Genomic DNA, 23,940 nt, shown 5'->3' on the forward strand with positions numbered 1-23,940 from the left:
GCATTTCAGGTGGCAACATTTTTTGCTGATTCCATATAGGGTACCATTCTCTCTGATGAAAGGTCACATCATGCATCTGGTTGAATGATTATTCCCTGATTTAATTTGGTCTAGAATGAAGAGAGAAAAAAACAATGGAGCCAGAAGTGTAAAATAGTTTATAAAAGTTCCAAACAGAACCAAGTCTCTTAAGAGAAATTTACAGTACATTGGTTTAAAGTATTGTGGGAGAAAAATGTTGTAAAATGAATTGTTACCTACTCCCCAAAAAGGCTAATTCTACTGTGGCTTTGGAAAAGTGTTGCTTTGCATGTCCTGGAGGCAGAAGATGCTACCTTTAGCTAAAATCTAATCTAGCTTGGAAAAAAGCTGCAAGCTGCAAGTGGAAAATATTTGCATAGCATTTTCCTATACTTGGAGAAAGATCAAAGTACTCAATAATAGCCTCCTTTAAAAAAAAAAAGTGCTGTTGGTGCCCACCATATACTTTGGATTTGAACTTCCATAAGGCTAAAGTCCACATCTGGAAGGCATTGTGTTGAAGAAAACCACCACATTAATAAAAAGATTTGATCCTTTATTCAAGGAAAGAACTCTGTAGCCTTTAAGGAATCTAAATTACATGTTTAATTACCAGGGCTGTTTTGCTTAAGGGGGAGATGAAAAAAGGAGAGTAAAACTGTCTCCTTTCTTATCCTTTTTTTAATATAAGATAATCGTTTTTATTGTGATGGATTTTGCATCAATGTAGCCCTTCTTGGATTATGCCATTTTATATGGTGCTTGGCAGTGATAAGATTGTCCATCAAAATCTCCCTTATTATGCAAAATCTCCCTGTCAGGCTAGTTTCCTATAGTATAGTTAGAGAGAAAAGAAACATTGTAATTTCAGACTAGTCTATTCTAGGCACTACTTGGATTCCAGAATGATTAATAGTTTTATTGGAGAAAGCTTGGCTACAAAGAAGCAAATGACGCTTGAGCTTTGATCACAGAATTATTTTCCTTTTTCAAAAAAGGGTAAACTGAGGCCAGTTACCAAATATTAAGCGAAACAAAACCTTACCAGTACAGGCCAGAAAGAGTTGATATTTCTTTGCAGTGTATGTAAAATCATTCCTACGCTAGTTTTTTTGAAACCTGCCATTGATGTTGCTAAATTGAAGGTAAGGGAGAGAAAACCTCCCTGTGTAAAATGCCAGCCTAGCCTGCAAAAAGGACATAACATAAGTCAGTATTTAGTGCAATACAACAGGAGCAGCAGTGGCCAAGTATCTCTCAGCTCCTCAGTTTTAGGCAGCAGTTCCCTGGCACAAAGGAGCAGGGGATATGTTCTATAACAAAAGGGTTAGGAGCAAAAAATGTTCAACAAGTTGCAGCTTTGGTGTAAAGTTTGCTGGTGAAAATGGTGCAAATGCAGGCTTTGCTGGTGGTTCGAGTATTCAGTCAGTGACCTCACTGTAATAATACTTCTGGGCTGCTTCTGTCATTTTCCAATCAGTGGCCCGGAACTCAATGATCTCCAGGAGTAGCAATTGGGACAGGGAGCTGAGACCCTCCTGCAGAAGGAATCCATCACGCAGAAGGGAAAAGAGCTCATCCATCCTCTGACTGTTCATCTTTTCAAGCTGCTCACCAATGCGGTGCAGCTGCAGGACCAGGCAATCCACCTTAAGGCAAGAAATCAACAAATATCTTGAAGGATTGAGAGCATTACCACATATGTCCTTGAGGATTCTCTTCCAGTGTTACCACCCACCAAAACAACAACAACCCACAATTCAAGGCCTACATCAGCTGTCCTCAAGCTATAAGGCCATCTAGATATGGCCATTCTGGCCAGGGATTATGACAGTGATGACGAACCTTTTAGAGACCGAGTGCCCAAAAACTGGTCCCGCCCTGCTCCACCCCCTGCCCCGCCCCGCCCCCACTCCACCCCCACCCCGTCCCCCGCCCCACCTGCCCACAAGGCCACTCACCGCCTCCAGGGCCCACCGCAGATCACCCAGGCAGCCCAGCAACGCTATGGTGGTCATGCCCTGTCCCCGTGCCCCGCAGTATCAACTGTGTGCGATGGGGCGTGAGGGCAGAGTCTTGTCTACGCTGCCTGGCTGCCATGTCCTTGGCTGTGCTGCTCCATGTGGGCCATGCTCAGGGGCGACTCTCCTCCAGGGGGGCTGCTGGTGAGGAGGGGTCATGGGGGGAGGCGAGGCTGGGGCAACAGCACGTGTGTCCACAGAGAGGGCTCCGAGTGCCGCCTCTGGCACCCGTGCCATAGGTTCGCTACCACTGGATTATGACAACTGTTCCTTTTCCAGGTGCACACAGGAATAGTTTTATACTTAAAAATGTGCACTTCTAATCTTATTCTTATTAAACAACAGCCATTCTCATTCCTTCTTGGGATTCTGAATGGTTCAATAACTTTTTCAGTACTCTCTTGTTTGTTCCCACCCATTTATCCATTTGTCGCTTCCACCGTGTTGCATATATATATAAAACATATTTTACAATTTCGTCTGATTCTTTCATTAGTACAATTCATTGGAATGTAACATGCATCTTAAACTAACCAATTGATCTCTACTTTCATATGTACCCACAACAATGTAGATGACACCAATTCATACTTTCTAACATACACTGTAACCTTACCCCTTCACTTCCTTGCATGTATTCCCCAACTCCACTCCATAAGACAAGACTGTCTTCATTCAAATCTATTCCACCTTTCCCCATTCTTTTAATTATTCACCAGAACTGTGATTTAACCGAATCCATGTTATCCACACTTTGTTCCAAGAGAACTCACTTCTTCCTCTTTCTGCAGACTATCAGGCTGTGCCAATCGGAAGAGGCAGTCATAAACAGGATTCACCAATGCCATCATGGGCATATTGTTGACCTGTTAACAGATTGTGGACTTGTCATATTCATAAGCATTTTGGAATGTTTAATCCCCATCTCCAACTTTCAACTTCTTATCACCACTGGGAGATTTTAAAAAATTAAGCAACTGTATTAAGTAACTAAAAGCTCATGGTATTTTTCACTTATTTAGATGTTACACCTCAGAGTGACCTCCAGAATTTATTGCCCTCCAGTGTGTGAAGTTACACTTTACACTTACTTTCCAGCAAGCACAACTGCTGGATGATGTGCTTTGTAGTCAACACATATGTGGGATCAGGTTGAGGAACATTGCACTCAAATTTTTAGTGGAGTCCTGTGATCTCCTGGCCGTCTCAAGTGGGGTGAGTGGGCTTCTTAAGCACAGCAGTCCATTTGAAGAATGCTTGCCATTCAGAGATTCATTTTGTGCCTCTCATCTACCGTATTAACAATGCAATGCAAAGATTGCTTGTTGACTTTTTCAAGGTTTATTAATGCAATTTTAGTCTTCATGACTATTCTAATTTATCACTTCTTTTTTCCTTATTGCTTGTATTTTTATTCCAAGCTGTATCCCTTGAATACCTCAAGGTCCATTAGTCAAAATGCAGCCATTTTGCAAAAGCATCAGAGACAAACTATCAATGTCAAAAGCACAATGGGTTGGGAATTCTTGTTAGACAATAATTTTTTGGAAATAAGATCAGGATTGCTACGTATCTTACATAGGATTACTCTTTCTGTTAAACCACCTGAGAATACAGATAGTCTTTGATTTATGACAGGTTATTCAACAACCATTCAAAGTTACAATAGACCTCCCAGAGTTACTTACAACCCATTTTTGACGTTACGATGACTGCACACCCAGTTATATGATCACCTTTTTGGCGCTTGGCAACCAGCTTATCTTTATCACTGCAGTGTCCTGCAGTCATGCGACCACAATTTGTGATTTTTTTTTTGCCAGTTTCCAGTGTTTATTTCCAATTTCCAGGAAAAAAAAAATCACCCATTGGGGAAAATGGATTTGCTTAACAACTGTGGTGTTTGTTTAATGACCAGAACAAACAGTGTAAAAAAATATATATCTGGTCTGGTCACAGGATGCCTTGACTTCTGATTGCAATGACTTATGACTAAAATTCTGAGCTCAGTTATGGTCATAGGTTGTGCACTACTGTAAACTGAAGTTACTTAAAATACGTTTTGGGAAAAAGAGAGACATGAGCCAATACCAGGCCAACTCTGAATGTTGATCTGAGGCGTTTGGATGTCAATAGGGTCCCCTTACCCTCAGGTAGTCAAAGATGTTACAGATAAAAGTGACATAGCAGATCCAGGCTTGGAGGGAATGGGCTCGCAATTCATCACGGTCCTTATATTCTTGCTGCAGTCGGTTGAGAAGGCACCGCCGGAAGACACTTTGGCCTGTTTGTTTGTTTTCCACCTGTGATAAACATCAAGTGCTATATAAGCTGTATGAAATCAAAATATACTGCAGTCCATGTTCCCTTTATATTGCTCTCATGTATAGTTTCGCAGCAGCTGTTGCACAGCACTCTGACCCAGACAGCAAGTGAACACAAACAGAGACCAGGGAAGGGGTAAGTCGGGAAAGGGATGCTGAAGGGAACTAGTGATCCCCAGCTGTCAAAAGAGAGTGACATGCACCAGACATATATCCATTCCTATTGGAGCTACAGAGAAGAGCAACAAAGATGATTAGGGGACTGGAGGCTAAAGCATATAAGGAAAGGCTGCTGGAATTGGGTATGTCTAGTTTAATGAAGAGAAGGACGAGGGGGGACATGATAGCAGTGTTCCAATATCTCAGGGGCTGCCACAAAGAAGAGGGAGTCAAGCTATTCTCCAAGGCGCCTGAAGGCAGGACAAGAAGCAACGGGTGGAAACTAATCAAGGAGAGAAGCAACTTAGAACTAAGGAGAAACTTCCTGACAGTTAGAACAATTAACCAGTGGAACAACCTGCCTCCAGAAGCAGTGAATGCTCCAACACTGGAAGTTTTTAAGAAGAGACTGGACAGCCATTTGTCTGAAATGGTATAGGGTTTCCTGCCTGAGCATGGGGTTGGACTAGATGACCTCCAAGGTCCCTTCCAACTTTATTATTATTATTATTATAAATTTGAAAGCACCCGATGTGTACAATTGGGGCTTCTGAAGTTTTTCTCTTTGATTTGCATGGACTATCTTCCAGCTCAGCAAGTCCAGGCCTAGAGGAAGAATCCAGTATTTTTCCTTTGCCTGTAACTCATGAAATTAGAAGACCGGAAAGGAAGAACTGGGTTAAAGTTACTCCAGCAAAATTTCCTATAAACTGCCTTCCAGCCAATAGATACCATGTCTTGCACATCTGCTTCCTGTCTTGGTGGTAGCACAGGTTTACCTAGCCTGGTAACGAAACATTCAGAAACCAACCCACAAGTTCAGAGAACGAACCTTCCCCCTCACAGGATTTTATCTCATAGGCATCTGCACGGTGGTGAGGAGAAGCAAGCAACAAAACACATGTTGTGGTATTGTAATACAACCTTGTCCCATATACTTGAATACACTAGAAATCTGTCCAACATTTGCTATTTTGGTGCAACTAGGCTTGGAAAGGAGATCTGTGCTCTACATCCATTTCTCTCTCATGCCCACATTGTTCAAACCCCACCCCATAGGAAGACAAAACATACATAATGAAGCAGGAGCCTCTAGGGGCACAAAATGTAGAGGGAGGCAAAACTTAAATGGGTTATTTAGTGAGTTTTGCTCACCAAGTCAGGGGCTGTAGTTGAAGGGATAGATTCAGCTTCTATCCTCTCCTCTGGGCTGGGATGCCAAACATGTTCTGCAGCTCAGGCCAAGCCAAGCTCCATCTGTGGAAAGGAAGCATGGCTGCTGAAAGATATGCATGCCCAGAACCCTGCTTTAATGCAACCTACAGGCTCCTTTATATGTAATTAACTAATTACACTGTGTGGTGTTATATTATTATAGTATATTATGCACACAGCATATTACATGCAATATGAGGGGAGTATAGCAATATTGTCTTATATTACATTATACAAGCCTACCTCAAATTAGAAATGGGGACATCATCCCACACCGTTCACAGGCCTGAAACAATGCTGAGTATCAACAAACAGAATCCAAGGTATACCGTAGTTGAAAGTGGAAAATGGCGTTAAACATTTTACTAATTCTCGGTCTCTCTCACCTGAGTGATGGCATAACAGATGCGCCCGGCCTCTTTACTGAACACACAATCTTTTAAGGACTGGTCCACAATTATATTGGCCACTTTCTCCAGATGAACGCTGCTGGGATCTATAGAACAAGAGGCAACACTCAATTCTAGATTGAAAGAAATGTAAATCTAAATTTGACAGACATCACATCGGTGGTTCCACATCAAGCACCATTCCAAGCGAACTTGGGGACATGTACCAAAAAATTTTGCGGGCAAAAATAGCAACTGGGATATGCCAGTTTTTCTTACTTGCATGCCCTATAAGAGTGCTGAACCACACAGTGGCCAATGGCTCAATAAAATAAATGCCAGTGTATTTTGGATTAGATTATTCAACAACTGGGATGCAACTGCAGAAAAAGTCTTATGTATGCATGTTCTCCCCTTAGCTCTTGAAGAAAGGGCCTCTGGAGCAGAGTTTAAGGAATCAGAAGAATTCCAGGGCAGCAGGCAATCTCTTCATTTGTCTATAAATTTTGAAGATTGTGTGTTTGAGGGCCAAGGAAGAAATGGAAAGGCAAAGTGGGGGGGGGGGGGGGAGAAGAAAGAGCTTCTAACCTTTGAGTGCTGTTTTCAGTAACTGCTGAACCTCTGAATCAAATGAATATATTTTATAGTCCTCCTTGCTGGTCTCCTCCATTCCTTTCCCTCTTTCAAGTGCTATTAGTTCAGGGAAGCTGCTGAGTTCACAGGACCTGTGGAGAGAGGAGAGATCACAAACAGCTCCTTTGAACCAGGGGTAGATGGTGCATTGGTTCTTGCCTAGGTGAGGCTCTAGGGCCCGTGCAAAGAGAAAAACTATACTACTGGAGTTGATAAAAGGCAATAAAACCCTGAAAATAAAACAAACCTGGGGAGATTCTCTTCCAACACCGGCAGATTGTATCCCAATTGAATGACTGCTGTTCCTGCAAAGCTATCTCTCCTTTTTCTGTTATTTGAAAGTAAAGTGCTTTACTGTGCAAAACAATCGAACAACATTGGCTCCCTTACTCCGGTAAGCCAAATGCAGAATTTCTGAATCCAGGGCCGACCGAGCACACTGCTCACTCATCAAAATTCCTCAGTTTTCAGTCAGTCAGGCAAAAGCGAGTTGACAAGGCAAGACAGGAATCCATGGAAAACATTTTGAAGATCTGGAATCTACTCAAAGAGTAGAGATTGGAAGGTATGTTCAAAGAAGAGCAGTTGTGTTAATATTCTATTAACTTCCCAATTAACATCAGGCGTTGGGAGACTTTGAGTGTTCTTCTTGGTCCCTACACGTCTAAGCCCCTAGTTACAGTATCTCTGTTTCACATTCCTTGTTCAATTTCATCTGTTCATTTGCTCACATTTCCACCCCAAATGTTAACCATTCTTTGTAAAGTACCATTTCCTGAAATGGCTCCCCTTTTTTCCATCCATCAGTATGTTCCCTTGTCTTGAATTCTTCTCCCGTAACTTATTAAAACCCTTGCTTGTATCTCTTCTGCTACCTAACCGCTGCCTTTCCCATTTAACATTTTTTGAGTTAGGCTATGACATCAGGATTTCCCAATCCTTCTGGGATCATGACTCCCTAAAACAATAAATGAATCTGTGTAATCCTTCAGAAGTTGCAAAATTGCAATTATCAGCAGCTCCAGCCTGTCTGGCTAAGAGGGAGGAACGCTGGGCTCAGCACCCTCAAAAAGCTGACAGGGAATCTACTACGGCTAGACCATATTTCAGTGGCTCTCAACCTTTTTAATGCCGCGAGCCCCAACCGGTCGTAAGTCGAGGACTAAACCGGTCGTAAGTCGAGGACTAAACCGGTCGTAAGTCAAGGACTACCCAACTGGTCGTAAGTCGAGGACTTTCCCTGCCCGGAAGCGCTGCGCATGCGTGGTTCCGCCCCCTGCGCCGGCTGAGGCGTAGCTGGCAAGCGGCAGAGACGGAGCAGGCCGACCACCAGCTGGCCCAGCCCAAGGGAGGTAAGGTACCCCCCGGAAAAGGGGAAAAAAATGGCGCACAGCCTTGCTTGGCGACCCCCGTGAAATGGTCGATCAACCCCAAATGGGGTCGCGACCCATAGGTTGAGAACCACTGCCATATTTCAAAGGGAAATTTCCATTTCCAAAAATATACTTATTTCCACCACTATCACATTAATTGAACATCTACATCTCTTTCTACTAAAGACAAAAGTGGAACTGGAGGATGCCTTGCCTTGCCCTGCCCTGCCCTGCCTCATGACTTTTTCCAATTGGGCCAAGGGAAGAGAGGAAAATGAAAGAAGAAAGATGAGCCCCAGTACTGTATTTCCTCCTCTTCATACTTATAACTCTGATCACCCCTTGCCCACCAAGCCCCCAAGTATTCTTCAAGGGAACAAAGCACTGGGAGAAAGTTAACCCTGCCATCTGCTGGAGATAGGGTGATATGTGCAAAGCTGGAAGCCTTTCAGATCACATCTCTATTCTGTCTGGAGAAGCATTTTCTTGTGAAAGTGTAAAAAAGACAAGGCAATCTCCCATAGATTCGCCCAGAGGTTCACAGCTCATAGTCTGAGATGCTTTGCTTGATCACTCTTGATTTGCAGTAATGCAGTAAGAAAATCTTACAAGAGGTTTGCTCAGAAAAATAAGGAGATGCTTTAGCACAGGAGGACACACACCACACTAAGTCATAATGCTGGCTGTGGAATTCTGGGAGTTGAAGTCCACATGCCTTAAAATTGTCAAGGTTGAGAAACACTGTAATAAAGATTGTAAATTTACAGTGAGTAAATCATGCAGCTGATTTTTGGTGTCATGAACTATAGAAATAATGCCACTTTTTTTTTTTTACTTTGTGGAAGGCAATCAGTCTCTCACAGGAGTCTGCTGCTCTACTGTGGTCTCTTTATGGAAAAACAGAGTTTAGGTGTGTAGAATCTAGTGTGACACCTAGCTGTTGGGTGTTTTGCTTGACTAAAAAGGCAAGCTATCAATCAAATAAAAGATAAAATAAAAAGCTTACCAGTGCAAAATGAGGGAACTGGCCAGAGGTAGAACAGCCTTCATGTACAGTCACACAACATGCATTGCCATGAACTTACTAAGGGTATGACAACTCCCTTTTTAGGACAAATGCTGTCACTAAACAGCAATGTTATTAATGGGAGAGCACAGCCAGCATTGTTACCGCACGGAGAGTTCCCAACTGATAAGTCAGTTTCAACACATACCAGAGCAGTCATAGCAACCTTTCTCCTGTGCAGGGCATGTGATCTCTAGTTAGGTTTTAAGATCAATTACTTCTCTGCATAGTCAGCAGTCACTATGGTCAAAGGTCACCCTGTGATTACTCTGACATGTATAGAAACTGTTTTCCCTGCCTTCTGGCTAGAATCTGGAAGCCTGCTAACTTCAATCCAAATTGTATAGGGGGCTGATCTGTTCATGCTAGGGGCACAGCATTGATTTCACATGCAAGGACAGCCCCTAGCATCTATAGCTTAAAAGGATTTTGACCTACAATGAGCAAAAGGGGTTCTCATGTTAGAGAGGCACTGCCAGCAGAAACTACACTGGGCTAGATGGAACCCTGACTAACCTTAGTATAAGGCACTTTAATGTGTTTATACAGAATCTCAGCAAAGGTCCTAATGACAGCTAGCCTAGGTCAAGATGACAGCTGACCAGAAAGTTGCTTTCTGGGCTTATGATTGTGACCCTGAGATAACATGAGACCATATAAAAGTACTTAAGAACTTTTTCAGAATTTCTGCAGGAGATTCCTCTGACAAGCAGCCAATCACTTAGAGTATACTTGGCCAAATTCCTAAGCTGAACATACTTGTGTGTGCACCCAATTCCTACAAGTTCTTCATTCTTTTCAAGTGATCAAATGCATAAACAAATGAGCTGGATTACTGCCCAAATATGTGTTCCCACAACTTATAGCTGCCTAAAATGGTTATCTGACCTTGTTTATAATTACAATTACTTCATCTGGCTGATCCCAAGTGTCTTACAAAAGCAAACACATATAAGCGCGTCATCCACAAAAGATAACCCGTTTAAAAGAAAGAGAGACAGTCATCCAAAACCAATACTCATCACTCATCCCAGGTACAATGGTTGGGTCCCAAATTACTCTTTGAAAAAGACAGGTCTTGACTAACTTTCCAAACATCATACACCAGGACATAGATCATACTTCTGAAGGTAAGTTGTACCACAGGGATGGAGAAAGTTTGCCACCAAATCTTCTCTAGTTGTACCTCATGAGTAAAGAAGTTCTCAATCAGCACACCCTGCCAGCATGTCTTAGGCCAGCAGATTCTTTCTGGGATAAGCAGTCTAAAATAGGGGTTCCCAACCCCCAGTCTGTGGATCAGGCATGCCAGAAATTGGGCCATGCAAACAAGCAAAGCCCCATCCACGGGATGCAGGCAGCACACAAAACCACACCCCCTCCAGTCCCCAGAAAAACCTCTCTTTAGAGAACCGGTCCCAGGTGCCCAAAAGATTGGGGGCTGCTGGTCTAGAGGCTGTAACCTATTTCAAGAATGGCCAAAAGCTCTCAGGGCCACAGTTCTCACTACCTGTTCCACAGCAGCTATGAATTCAGGGCTCTCATATTATGAATGAGCTCTTTTGGGGGGAACACAATGCCACACAGAGCTACAGTTGCTTGATGACCAACTTCTGGAGCATCAACCCTCCAAAGATCAGACTAGCCCCAACCCCGCTAAAGGCTTGAAGATGAATGCTCCAACACTGGACGTTTTTAAGAAGAGACTGGACAGCCATTTGTCCAAAATGGTATAGGGTTACCTGCCTGAGCAGGAGGTTGGACTTATGACCTCCAAGGTCCCTTCCAACTTTATTATTATTATTATTATTATTATTATTATTATTATTATTATTATTATTATTATTATTATTATTATTATTATTATTATTATTATTATTATTATTATTATTATTATCTTATTTTGTGCCTGCGTCCTTGATGTGTTAATAGATGTCTTTTCAGGATTTTCCCCACTGTGTGTTTTATGTATATATTTTTACTCATTTAATATTGTAAGTCACCTGGAGTCATGTATTTGAGATAAGTGTCTACACAGATTAAATAAACAACAATGTTGCTTCTATTCCAACTCCTGAAAACAACTTTTTTGGGGAAAAAGACACCAAAAGGCAACCATTTCAATACTGTTGCCTAGGATGTGACACTGAAGTGTTCACCAAGTCCCTGGGAGTGGAGCAAAACCAGAGAGACTCTTCATTCCTCTTTTAAACCTACCTATAAAAACACTGACTGATACAGTCCAACAAATTAACCACAAAGACTTTTGAGTGTGGGCGGATGGCTCTACAGCTACTCCTAACTTATAACAGTTCATTTAGTGACCTATTCAAAGTTACAACAGCACTGAAAAAAGTGACTTATGACCATTTCTCACACGAACATTGAAGCATCTCCATGGTCACATGATCAAAAATTAAATTGCTTGGCCACCTATTCATATTTATGATGGTTGCAGTAGCCCGGGGTCACATGATCCGCTTTTGAGATCTTCTGACAAGCAAAGTCAATGGGGAAACCAGATTCACTTAACAACCGTGTTACTAACTTAACAACTGCAGCGATTCGTTTAACAAGTGGGGCAAGAAAGGTGGTAAAATGGGGCAAAATGTCACTTAGCAACAGAAATGTTGGGCTCAATTGTGGTCGTAAGTCAAGGACTACCTGTACTTTAAAAATCAGCTTTTCAACAGGGAAGCCAACTTATCAAGGGGGAGGAAAGACCCACCACCTCAAAAAGACCCGCACCCCGAGTTTCTCAGGCAGGTCCGAGAAAGCGAGAAGGAGAAGTTGGACGGACACCCACCTGCTCTCTCGCCTTCTACACCTCCGCTGTCAGCGGGGACGCGCTGGCATCTTGACGCTGGGAAAACGCGCCCCCGGGGCCCCTAATACTTTTTGGGGTCTGGCTCGGGTCGCTGGAGGTATATCAGAAAAAAGCCCACCGCCAAAAAGAGCAGCAGCAGCAGCAAGAAAGGCAGCAGCTCAAGCATGGAGTGCAAGTGCAGGATGGGCATCCTTTGGCTATTGGCCCCGGCGGCCCCCGCCACCGGCAGAAGCGCCCAGCTGGCCCCGAGCAGCCGTGCCGCGCACGCGCGCGCCCCTCCGGCAAGGCAGAGGCCGCTCTCGCCCTTCACTCACTTTGGGCTCCGACGGCAACTCCTGAAACTCAGTTGCTGAGCGGGGGTGCGCTTTCCTTCCCCCCCCTCCCCCTTGTTTACACAGCCAGAGGTTTCCTCCTAGGTCATTTCCTTGCCAAGGTGCGTGGAAGACGGGAGAGAGAGAGAGAGAGAGAGAGAGAGAGAGTGACAGTGTACCTGCAGCAGCGCCTCCTGCTGGCAAACGAAGGTACCCTCCTTTAAACCAAGATTCTGAAGAGGCTTGCAAGAGTTAACCTCTCGGATGAAGGCAAAACAAGTCCCAGGAGGATAATGTTGCAGGGTCCAATCTGGGTCGGTCACTGGGACCAGAGGGCTCCAGGATGAGCTCCAGCATGAGTCCGAAGGCTCGGAAGCCTAACTATCTGGTCCCGGTGACCGATCCAGAGTGGATCCTGCAAGAATTAACCTGTTTGGTTGCCTTTCCATACTAGAATCTGAGATCCAACAGCTAAAGCAGGGGTAGTCAACCTTGGCTCTTTTATGACTCGTGGACTTCAACTGCCAGAATTCCTGAGCCAGCCATGCTGGCTCAGGAATTCTGGGAGTTGAAGTCCACGAGTCATAAAAGAGCCAAGGTTGACTACCCCTGAGCTAAAGCCTGAATTGGAAATAAGAAACACCAGTTAAACACGCAGTCAGAGACAAAATAAGTAATTGGTCCGGCAGCTAATTACTGATGTCTCATGAATGATATACCTTAACTGAAATAATTACTGGCACAGATTAGCAATATGTAGACTTTATTCAACTCCCATAAATTCAAACGAACATAGATAGTTCTGAGGATTAATGAGAGTTGTAAAACATGGAGAAATTCTGACAAAATCCAGGAATCAGAGATCACCATAATTAAAATTAAGTATAAGTGGGTTGATTACTAATCTCTCATAATATATAAAACCATATGCTTAATATGACATATATATTGCATCCATCAAATTCCTTTATGGTTTGTATCTCTCTCTCTCTCTCTCTCTCTACACACACACACGTGTGTGCAGAAATATTATCCTGGGCATATTCATTATATACACCATACTTTCAAAGTCTTTTTTAAAATCTCATGTGTCACCACATCACTAATGCTACTGCTGCATACGCAGAGGTCAGGGACTACATTACATTACCTGAATTTAGAAGTAACGCTACATTATACCAGTCATTGGACATCAGAATTCCTTTTCTATGGAGATGATGTCCCATTTAAGGAATGTTCTGCAAAAGGAGAAATCAGAAATGGGACAGACAGGGTTTCCACAAGCAGGTGGAATATGCCTGCTCTGCGCAATTGTACTGGTTGAGCTGAAACTATGGAAGAGAGAAAGTCTTTTAGATAACCAGGTCACGAAGGCTTTATAAGTAATAACCAACACCTTGAATTGCCTCTGAAAACCTGCCAATAATCAGTGCAGCTCATAGGGCAAAGGTACTACATGAGCAACATGTGGCATGCCCCTAATTGCCTGTGTCACTGCATTCATATCCAGCTGTAGTTGAATGGCAGCTCCATGTACATCACATTGCAGTAGCCCAGGCATAAGGTGACTAAAGCACGAGTGGCGTCTAAAAAAGAGGGGTACAATTGGAACATAGATTGGATTTGTGTGAAGATTTTTCAGTGGGACCTGTTTCTTGAGCAGAAGCTGTGCGTTCATGAAGAACCCCCCCAGCTGTGCACAAGTCCTGAACGAGCAAGTGCAACCCAGTTCAGGACTAAGGATAAGATATCCCTGTCTCTGGAGGAGGGACACAATAACACATAGCCACAGTCTTATGAACGGTGAACTTGGCTTCTTCCTCCCTCCAGATTTCCATCACCTACAGGCACTCAAACGAGACCTTTTTATTTGTGACAGACTCCCAAATACAATAACCAGACATTAAGGGTACCGTTTATAAAAAGCACTAACAAAGCCTTTCAGCTGCCTTTCCCAAGTCCTTCCTAGGTACTGCATGGATGCAGTAAAATGAAAAGGGATGTTTACATGCTGTTCCTCCATTGGATTCTCAGAAGAAAAGACTGGCGATTGCAAAAAGAAAAAAATAATCCACAAATTTATGATAAATATATTTATATATTTATTTTTCTTTCACGATAGACACATGTTCTGTGGAAAACGGTGGTCCAAACTGTCTCAACTACAAAAAATAAATCTTTATATGAAAAATACAGATACAGTGTTATAGATTAAGCATTCATGTCAAACAGAGGGAGTGAACAAAAATCTCAGTAATGGAATCTGAAACCTTGCACAACCCTAGATGTCAACAAAGATCATTTAGATTACAGTACTAGGAGTACAAGTGTATCGGAGTTCTCATTGGCATAGATGCCCAGCTAATAACCATCAACGATTTTGGAGGTGTAGGGAGAGATTGCTGACCTGGTGTTATGCCATCTTGTAAACACTGAAGTATTAAAGTATACACTGATTTTGGCACTGTCATAAGGCACAATATCTTAAAATTAACATATTTGAGGAAACAGAGGAGGTGCTAAAGGCTAGAGGAGAACTGAAAGATAAGTGACCTAGCTTATATTTGGAGACTACAAATGTCAAGTGTTCCTTCTCTGATGTGATTTCATGCTTGCATTTTAAGCTTGCTAGTTTGTATGCTTAAAAAGAGTGTAATTCGGATAGAAAGGCAGGTTTCATGAGCTAATGCCTCTTTTGTATAGGTGGGAAAAGACACAAGAGCCCTCGAGGGCAGGGTGATTGTGGAACCCCCTTTAGTTATGGTTGGTTCTTAATTGGTGTTCTGTTCTTCTAGTCCAGTTCTCAACCTTGACAAATTTAAGATGGGCGGACTTCAACTCCCATAATTCCTCAGCCAGTATGCTGGGGGAGGGGTGCAATTCTGGCAATATGCTGGCTGGGGGATTATGGGAGTTGAAGTCCACTCATTTTAAAGTTGTCAAGGTTGAAAAACAGTGGTCTTATTCATATTTATTGTTTTTTAATCTGTAATCTATCCAGAGTCATTAAGGAGACAATGGCCTCAAAATTTGATAAATAAAATAATAAAAAACATTGTGAGTCAAGGACAGTTGTCGGTGCATTTCTGGTGAACCTGCTGTTTGCCTTTTGACAAAGGAGCCTACCCTAAGTGCATTTTAGAAAGACTCTGAATCAGCAATTCCCATCTTAGATAACAAAAGAAAGGCAGGCCTATGAACACTTTGGGAAAAGAACCCACCTGTCCAGAACAAACATTTCATAGAAACACAAGCAACCTTTGTTCTTAGGGTACATAAGGCAAAGATTGCACAAACCAGGGCTCTTCCAATGGTATGTAGTGTAGCTGGAATGTGACTTTCACAGCTCCTACGAAAATAAATACAGATAAGTGTACAAGGAACAACCTGACCCAGTAGGTAAGCAAAAGAAAGTAACTCAAAACTTTCCATTTTGCTGTCTCTGTGCTTCCAAACAGCACGGCTCCAATTCTACCGATCCAGCAGGATTTGATACCAAAAGAATTAAAATTCCATCCTGCCAGTACTGGAAGTTTTATAAAAAGAATTTGCAGATACTGCTGGAAACAAATCTCTTTATTTTTTTAAAACCTTTCTCTTTTCAGTAGCTTTGCTTATGTCTATCAGGTATATAGCAAACTGGAGTGTACTTGTGTATTACCACAGTACCTTCAACTCAGCAGTGTATCTGAATGTGGATTTGCCCTATGCCGAAAGGAAGTCATAGAGTGGAAATCAACTGGATTGTTGTAAGAGGTTTGGTGATTTCCCAGTTCTTCTTTATCTTGTCAGGTTGCAGTCACTGTTTTTCCCAGATACTATGCAAAGGTTATAGAGTACAAAAATATCTAAATAAATAAATATACATTATTTGTATGTTTTTACATTACATTTTACAGAGAAGTGCATAGAAAATGGCCAGGGAACAGAGAATCAACTTCTCCCTGTGTTTGAAACTGGAACTATGACAACTCATATATTTTACATCAGGCAAAAATGAAATAGTACAAGAATATTCAGCTTGTGAGGACAAAGCCCTTAAAGCAAACTTATCAGCCAACTTCTGTGAACTTTTTAATGTAAATACAGAGCAGGTACCAGGAAATTGAGAAATCTATAAATGACTTGGAAAGTAAGACTATTTTAAGGCTGCAATTCTAAATGTACATAGTGGGATTTATTTCTGAGTAAAAATCGACAAGATTGCACCAATCATTTAATTTTCTTTATAGCTTTCATCATATATAAAATGGGCCAAATTCAGCCAAGCAAGTGGTCCTCTTCAACTATTTCCCCCCCCTACTATACTACGTTAAAGAGTTTGCTGTAAAAAAGTATCCATTGTTATTCCAGAGCTTTTTCTTGGGGAAAAAAAAAGCTATCAGAGGATAACATTATTTAAGAAAAATCATTTACAATAATTTAAAAGATGTATCTTCTCACAAAATGAAACTTGAATAATTGTATGGTCAACACTATTTTTTCACTTTGATTCAAAATGGAAAAGTTGGAAAATGGAAACGTTTAAAATGAAAAACTTCTTTAAGAATTTAGATCGAGCATGTGTGTTTAGCATGTGTTTTAGTAAGAAAGGAGAAGTTGATAGCGCAAAAATTTTTTTTACAGGCTTGACCTCTATTTTATAATTTGGAGAAGTGGAAAAAATATACTTATGTATGGGTAGGGCAAGAGGAACCATGAACACTAATGGCCCTGCTAACACAGAATGGAAAGCTATGAAGAGCTTCCTCTGCTTTGTTTAGGATTTTAGGGCAACAGACAATTTTCACAGACTCACTAATGAAACACTGCAAAAATCACAAAACCTGCAAGAAGCTCAGCCAAGAGGCACGAACTGAAATGTGGGACGACCTGGCACCAGTAAAATCCCAGCAGTAGCATTTTTACTGCTTGGGCTGGATGGTCAAGGCAGATAACTGTCTATTAAGTGAATGTCTCATCAACACTACTGAATGCCAGGACCTCCAGCTTATCACAGGGACTTCAAAATGGCCATGCTGGAGGAGTCTGGCCATCCACCGGTCAATATATGGTTCAGTTTTAGAGTACCTAGTTTCCAGAATCACAAAAGGGAATTTTGGTGTGTGAACTGGGGTCTGATTCAAATCGTCTGTTATGAAACAATAGGAAAAGTATACACACCTTTGCAACAAAGATCTTCAGAAGCCTTGATGATGAACTTCATCAAGACTCCCAAATGCTGCAGCTGCAGACTAAAGAGGCAACTGGAGCAGGTGTTGAGGTGAGCCACTGCTCCTGTTTTGAACCAAAGCAATGAGCGATGCGCATCCCAGGCTTGGGCAAAAAGTCACTTATCTCAACTCTCCAATCCCATATGCCCTGCCTCACCCCTCAATCCCCAACGATGATGACCGCAGCTGCCAGAATTATATTTCAAGAACATCCACTGGAGTCAGGCAGCAGCTCTTGTTTACGTTAACCTTCTTGCTTCTTGGAACCATTGGAGTCTTGCATTGTTAGCAGAAGACTGCAAAAGAGCTCATACCAGAAAAAGGTGAAGCCAGTGGAGAAAGCAGCCTTCAACAAGCTTGGGGAGAGGCCCTTGAAGAATCCTCTGGGTCCCTCATCCAAGATTATCTGTCGGGTACAGTCCATGATGCTAGTGTATGTTCGAACCTGCCAGGCACAAGAAGTGAGTGAACAAGAGCAAAGATTCAGGCTGGGTACAAAGTCTTCTCTTCTCGATATAACAGGGCGTTCGATTCAGTCTCATGTAACCGTGGGGAAAAGTCATGGCAAGAAGTGCTATGTTAGTGCTCTCTCACGGAAACCTAATCTGAAGCACTGCATAGCCAGATTATGCATATTGGTCTCCAGACAGAAAATGAGAGAAAAAAAACCCAGGAATAGTATGCTTAAGACCTATGGACTGAGATTTAGAAAACAACCACCACAAACTGGCTAGTTGAACAAAAAAGAAACTCAGGACAAACATTTTTTATTGTGAAAGGGTATATGCTCAATATCTTGAAAGAAGAAGGGTGAATAATGGGTCACTAATTAGAAGTAAATCTAAGTTGTGCCTTATTACATGAACAAGATGTGGGAAGCCTTGAGTTCAGGCGCTCCCACTTCCTCTTTCTCTCTATTTTGCACATTTTAAAGCTACTAGGCACTGTGTATAACAAAGCAATCTGTCAAAACATGGGAAGCTGTGGTTTGCACAAACTGTAGTTTATTCAGCTGCAAGCTGAGCAAAAACACAATGTGATTCACTGCCATCCTTCTGCATGAAACAGGAAAAAGGAGGAGGAGGGAAAGCATCAGCTCCAGATTCCTGTTTAGAAATAGCTGGGGTGGGGAGCAATGGCTCCATTACAAGCAATACATCCAGCATATATTTGGAGGCTACAAGCGTCAAAGCTACAGTTCTCAGTGGTGGCCAGAACATACTTCTAGTAATATCTTCATCAAAGGCAGTGTTTCCCAGCCATGGCAATTTCCAGGTGTGTGGACTTCAACTCCCAGAATCCCACAGCCATACATGGCCATTGAGGAGAATTCTGTGAGTTGAAGTCCACACACCTGGGAATTGGCATGGTTGAAAAAACACTAAAATAAGGGGAGGAGAGCAGGTGTGGTAGAACCCCTCATTTAGATATTGCATAAAAAGGGAGAAAGTCTGGTCGTTCCAGCTGATACACTCCACTGCCTTCATACTGCCTGATATATTTGGCATAGAAAAAGAGAAAGAGAGGAAGGGGAACAAGAAAGATTTCCACAAGCCAAATCCCCTCTCACCTGCCCAAAAGCCGCCCGGGCTTGCTCAAAGCCACCCACTTGCAGTCGCTTCTTGAACAGGTCAAAGGGATATGTCAGGGTTTTGCTGAGGACACCAGCACAGCTTCCACACACTAAGTTTCTAATATTACCTGAAAAACCAAGAGGTTAGAAGGGAAGGGAAGCACTCCATAGCTAACTCTGATCCTACCCTTCAAAACTCTGGACTGGTCAACATAAGAGAGGCATGAATCACGGGGGACAGCTTAGGGACAGACAGCCCTCATGGTATACCGGGAGCTCACCTGCCCCCTTTGCCCTGCCCAGCCCCACCATTGGCACCAACCTTTCTTCATCTCTTCGCTTGGAACAATCCAGTTGTACAACCTCTTCAGGAGACTGTAGAAGGAAAACTGGAAGCCGGCATAAGGAACAATGGCAATGATGGTTGGGCTCAGCCCCCTATAGAAAGTCAGCAGCCCTTCCTTCTGGTACATGCTGACCACAGCGTGGCGGAGGTTCCTGTAAATCTAAAACAATTTAAGAAGGAGCATCTTTCCTTGACCATGATCCAAATTTTGCTCTCAGTATGGAAGTTAGATTTCAGCTATGCTGTCAAAAAGCTCCAACTGTTAAGGGGTGTGGTTCCTGCTAGTTATCCGAACTGGCTATCTCTCTCTCTCTTAATACTTTTTGTCATCACTGTATTATAGATAGTTATATAGCCAATCAGATGTTTAGATTTCTCCACCTATTGAATCCTTCCCAAGGACCTGGGATAGGCAGATGTTGTTGTATGATAGTCTTAAAAGTATTGTTGTTGTTGTTGTTGTTGTTATTATTATTATTATTATTATTATTATTATTATTATTATTATTATTATTATTATTAGTAGTAGTAGTAGTAGTAGTAGTAGTAGTAGTAGTAGTAGTAGTAGTATATATACATGTGAAATCACAGCTACCAGTTCATTAGCTGGTTCTGGCCTTCATACCCATCCAGTTCTTCCCAAGAACAAAGGATATTTTAATGTATTAGCAGATGCCAGCAGTCTGGCTATTATTATTCACTTTTCTGCTCTAATGAGCACTCAAGATGGCTAAGAATTTTTTAAAAAGAATGTAAAACTTTAAAAACACATCACAATAAAATCATTATTTAGAACAATTAACCAGTTAAAAGCTTGATGTGTGTGTGTGTGTGTGTGTGTGTGTGTGTGTGTGTGAGAGAGAGAGAGAGAGAGAGAGAGAGAGAGAGAGAGAGAGAGGAGAGAAGCATCTCTACAGATTTCCTAAAGACTGATCTTAGAGAAGCCCCTCTGCCATGTGCCAGGCATAAATCTTTTGACAGCAGAGGCCCTGTGCCTTTTTGTCATGACCTGACAATCCCCATGCTACCCTTTGCTCCTCCCACATAGTTGCCTTCTCTACAGAGTAATGAAAAGCAAAACGATCTATTATGCAAAGTACACATTTCCACGATGCCTATCTGCATAGTAACATCTAGATTTACACAGCTTATTCTGAATGCATAATAATCTTTCTGCGCAAAAGAAAGGATTTCTGAGCACAGAATTTCAAATTTGCGTTAAGAGAAGCAAAGATTATTCCTACAGGAAACTTAACATCTGAGGGGAAATGTTAACATGTATTTAACTTCTTAACTTAACTTCTTAAGTTAAAACACAGGATTTTCCTGGGTGCACAGTGACAGACTAGGAAAAGGAGCAGCTTCTTTACAGAGCCGCTGACAGATAAAGACAGAGTGACCACCTTGGATCTCAAGCTCTTCTACCACTTTGCCCCCAAATTCTGCAAACTAAAATGGTTGGATTCAAATATATTAAACAAAAATAACTCTGCTTTGGTAAACAAGTCATACTGATTTCATATTCTGTAAACCATGATGTATGGTGGTTGTCTATTTGTCAGGCTGCTTCTCTATCAGGTTTATAGCTTTTCTCAAAATGCAGCAGTTTATCAAAGTATTTTTCTGATTCGTACCTATCACGTGACCCTCACCCTTTGGGACTCCTTTTGGACTATCTCGGCAACCCCAAGCACTCCTCCTAACCTTGCCTGTCAGTTCCCTGACAGATCAACCAAGAATCTTGTGACACCTACAGAAGACAGCCCCTTCTATGAAAGCTTATGCCATAAAAAATGCATTGATCTCTAAGACGCCCTAAAACTCTAAGTAAGCTGGAAACCAGTCAGAATGGTGTCATTTCATTAAATAAATACTGTGGAGGTAAAGTAAGGAACCAAAATATTCTCCAGCTGGCAAGAGCAGAATTAATATGGAAGCACTGGGGGTGCTTTCATTCATCTCTTACCTTCGGCTCTCCTTGGGCAGCCAAGCGAGTCCGCAGCGTGTCAAGAGGCTGAACTGTCACAGTAGCAGCACAAGCAGACAGACCGCCACAGATAAAGTGCACAGTGAAGCCACGAGCATCATAAGATGTGCCATGGTGCACCAGCTTCGTCAGAAATTCGAAGCTGACAAACTTGTAAAAGAAAACCAAAAACAATCAGAGATTTACACATTTGATTTAGGAGAACCACCGATCACACAAGGATATTTTAAAAAAAATAATTTCTGTTAATACATGTGGTCCAGAAATTCAGGTTTTGCGTCTCTGAAGTAATTACCGTAGTTAGGACACTGATTTATCTTTTCACATATTTCATTTACAGTATTTAGGAGGTGGATGTCTCTGGAAGTCTGTAAGTACCAGTAGAGCTGAACAGTTGGCTAATTTATGGCTCAGTAGGCATGGATCCAGTTAATATATTTAATGGTTTAATATGTTACAATAGCTGAAGCCTAATAACTGAGTAAACCCTGCCTCAATTAATATTGAGTTAGCATTCTACATGAACATACCCAACATCTGAGAAAGAATAATTTAGACCGCTCAGAGTTACATCAGTTTACAAACTAGTATTCAAAATAGATTAAATAATCAAAACAAGAAGGGGCAGCTGATGTGCTTCTCATCATTTTGTAAAAATCAACAGAAGAGTGATTTTGAATTTCAGGATCTGAGATGAAAAGTTGTAGTAGGAAAGTGAAATCAGAGAAAGTAGAGCAAAGTGTTTTTGGACTCTATGAAAAGGATTGATAGAGCATAAAAACTAGACAAAAGAAAATAGGGTATTAGTCTTCTGCAAACATGGGGATTCTGAATTCATATTTAAAATTACTTAAATTAACTCATTACCCGAACAGAAAGTACATGAAGAAAAGTTAATATGAAATCCCAAGTATTGCTAAGAACAAATCTTTAGTCCCAGAATCATAATATTCAATGATAACAACTCAATTGTGTCATATTAATTCTAAAAAAAGTAAAATCAGTTTTTGAAAAGAAACATGAGAAGACAGCTAAACAGATTACTCTGAAAGTTAAGAAAAGTAGCAAAAATATTGTTTGGTTCTTACCTGGACAGCCCCATAATTAATGGAAAGAAGTTGAGCAGGGACATGACCTTTCCAAAACGCAGTGACCCCTTCCTCCTGAAAAATCTTACCAGCGGCCTGCCAGATACCGTGATACTTCGCATGTGGATTTTTGGAGGAAAGCTGCTCTATCTGAAGCTGAAAAATGATGGCATGAGTAAACTATATAATACTTATGTGGAAAATTTAAGACTCCAAAATGTCTTAGGGCCATGATATTTATCATCAGAAAGAGTGTCTTAGGCTATTGCCTGATATACACTTGCTTACCTGGGAATAATCACTATTTGCCCTGGCAGGAAATATATAAATACAGGTAGTTCTTGACTTACGGTTCATTTAGTGACTGTTTAAAATTACAAGGGCACTGAAAAAAGTGACTTATGTCCATTGTTCACACTTGTAACTGCTGCAACATCCCCATAGTCACGTGATTTACATTTGGATGCCTGACAACTGGTTCGTATTTATGAAGGTTGTAGTGTCCCAGGGTCATGTGACCATTTTTTTGCGACTTTCTGACAAGCAAAGTCAATGGGGAAGCCAGATTCACTTCACAACTGTGTTACTAATTTAACAACTGCTGTGATTCACTTAACAAGCAGGGCAAGAAAAGTCATAAAATGGGGCAAAACGCACTTAACAAATTTTTCACTCAGCAACATAAATTCTGGGCTTAATTGTGGTCGTAAGTCGAGGACTATCTGCTATTAGTGTGCTACTTTAGAATAGGCATAGGCCCCACATAGCCTTCCAGCAACTTCTTTCACCTGGAAGGTCGCATACACAACACTGGCCTCTAATTTCAGAAGGCTCACCCCAAAAGCTGTGCCAGTTAGAAAGGGAAAATATTAGACTGCAACATATTCCCCAAAACTTAGAATATGCAGAAGGAAAAGAATCATCTTTTACATAATTTTTAAAAACCCGTGGAGTAAAAACAAACCTTCAACAGCCCTAAGTAATTATCATGGGCTTCCTTGCCAAAACTGACAGTGCAACACCCAAAGAAAAGCTGCTACACTGAATTGCACAATATAAGCACAGGAGCAACTATGCTACTGAATTGCACAATATAAGCACAGGAGCAACTATGCTACTGTAGATCAGGCAGGAAGGGGCGCGGCCTAGTTGGGGAGGGGTGCGGCCTAGTTGGGGAGGGGTGCGGCCTGATCCTCCGACGCCCCTGCGGCCTGGCGGCCTGACGCCCTGACGGCCCGGCTTTTCGGCCTGAGGGAAAGATCTGACGGTGAGGGTGCGCGGCCTGGCTTTGGCCTGGAAGATCTGGTGGCCTGGCCATGGCCTGTGAGGCGAGGGACGCGGCCTAGCGGCTTCCTAAATGGATTAATTGACTTCACGAGGACTATGCTTCTCCC

General features: G+C 42.0%; 2 protein-coding genes across 2 annotated transcripts in view; both read right to left on the reverse strand.

Moving 5' to 3' along the window:
- Positions 1–147: 147 nt before the first annotated feature.
- On the reverse strand, positions 148–12,023 carry MIF4GD (MIF4G domain containing). Its single transcript, XM_015821831.1, has 6 exons — positions 12,008–12,023; positions 6,718–6,854; positions 6,127–6,236; positions 4,190–4,345; positions 2,816–2,908; positions 148–1,670 (listed from the first exon to the last, which is right to left on the reverse strand). Exons 2-6 carry the CDS (start codon positions 6,797–6,799, stop codon positions 1,443–1,445), a joined length of 669 nt encoding a protein of 222 aa, XP_015677317.1. The 5' UTR covers positions 6,800–6,854; positions 12,008–12,023; the 3' UTR covers positions 148–1,442.
- Positions 12,024–17,760: 5,737 nt separating this feature from the next.
- Positions 17,761–23,940, reverse strand: part of SLC25A19 (solute carrier family 25 member 19) — a 10,085-nt gene continuing 3,905 nt past the window's right edge. The window contains exons 2-6 of the mRNA XM_015821826.1: positions 22,547–22,702; positions 21,438–21,608; positions 19,448–19,631; positions 19,123–19,253; positions 17,761–17,997 (exon numbers count right to left, since the gene is read on the reverse strand). Of these exons, the coding sequence (XP_015677312.1) occupies positions 17,797–17,997; positions 19,123–19,253; positions 19,448–19,631; positions 21,438–21,608; positions 22,547–22,702 (843 nt within the window). The 3' untranslated portion in view covers positions 17,761–17,796. The remainder of the gene's footprint in view (positions 17,998–19,122; positions 19,254–19,447; positions 19,632–21,437; positions 21,609–22,546; positions 22,703–23,940) is intronic.

The sequence above is a fragment of the Protobothrops mucrosquamatus genome, unplaced genomic scaffold (assembly GCF_001527695.2).
Source record: "Protobothrops mucrosquamatus isolate PMUCROS unplaced genomic scaffold, P.Mucros_1.0 scaffold1406, whole genome shotgun sequence".
NCBI lineage: Eukaryota > Metazoa > Chordata > Lepidosauria > Squamata > Viperidae > Protobothrops > Protobothrops mucrosquamatus.

Excerpts from the sequence above, each read along its gene's own strand:
- MIF4GD (XM_015821831.1), bottom strand. The coding sequence starts at position 6,799 with ATGGAGGAGACCAGCAAGGAGGACTATAAAATATATTCATTTGATTCA. Across the intron at positions 4,346-6,126 it reads TCTGTTATGCCATCACTCAG|GTGGAAAACAAACAAACAGG; the intron begins GTGAGAGAGACC and ends TGTTTATCACAG. Across the intron at positions 1,671-2,815 it reads GTCTGCAGAAAGAGGAAGAA|GTGGATTGCCTGGTCCTGCA; the intron begins GTGAGTTCTCTT and ends TCTTGCCTTAAG.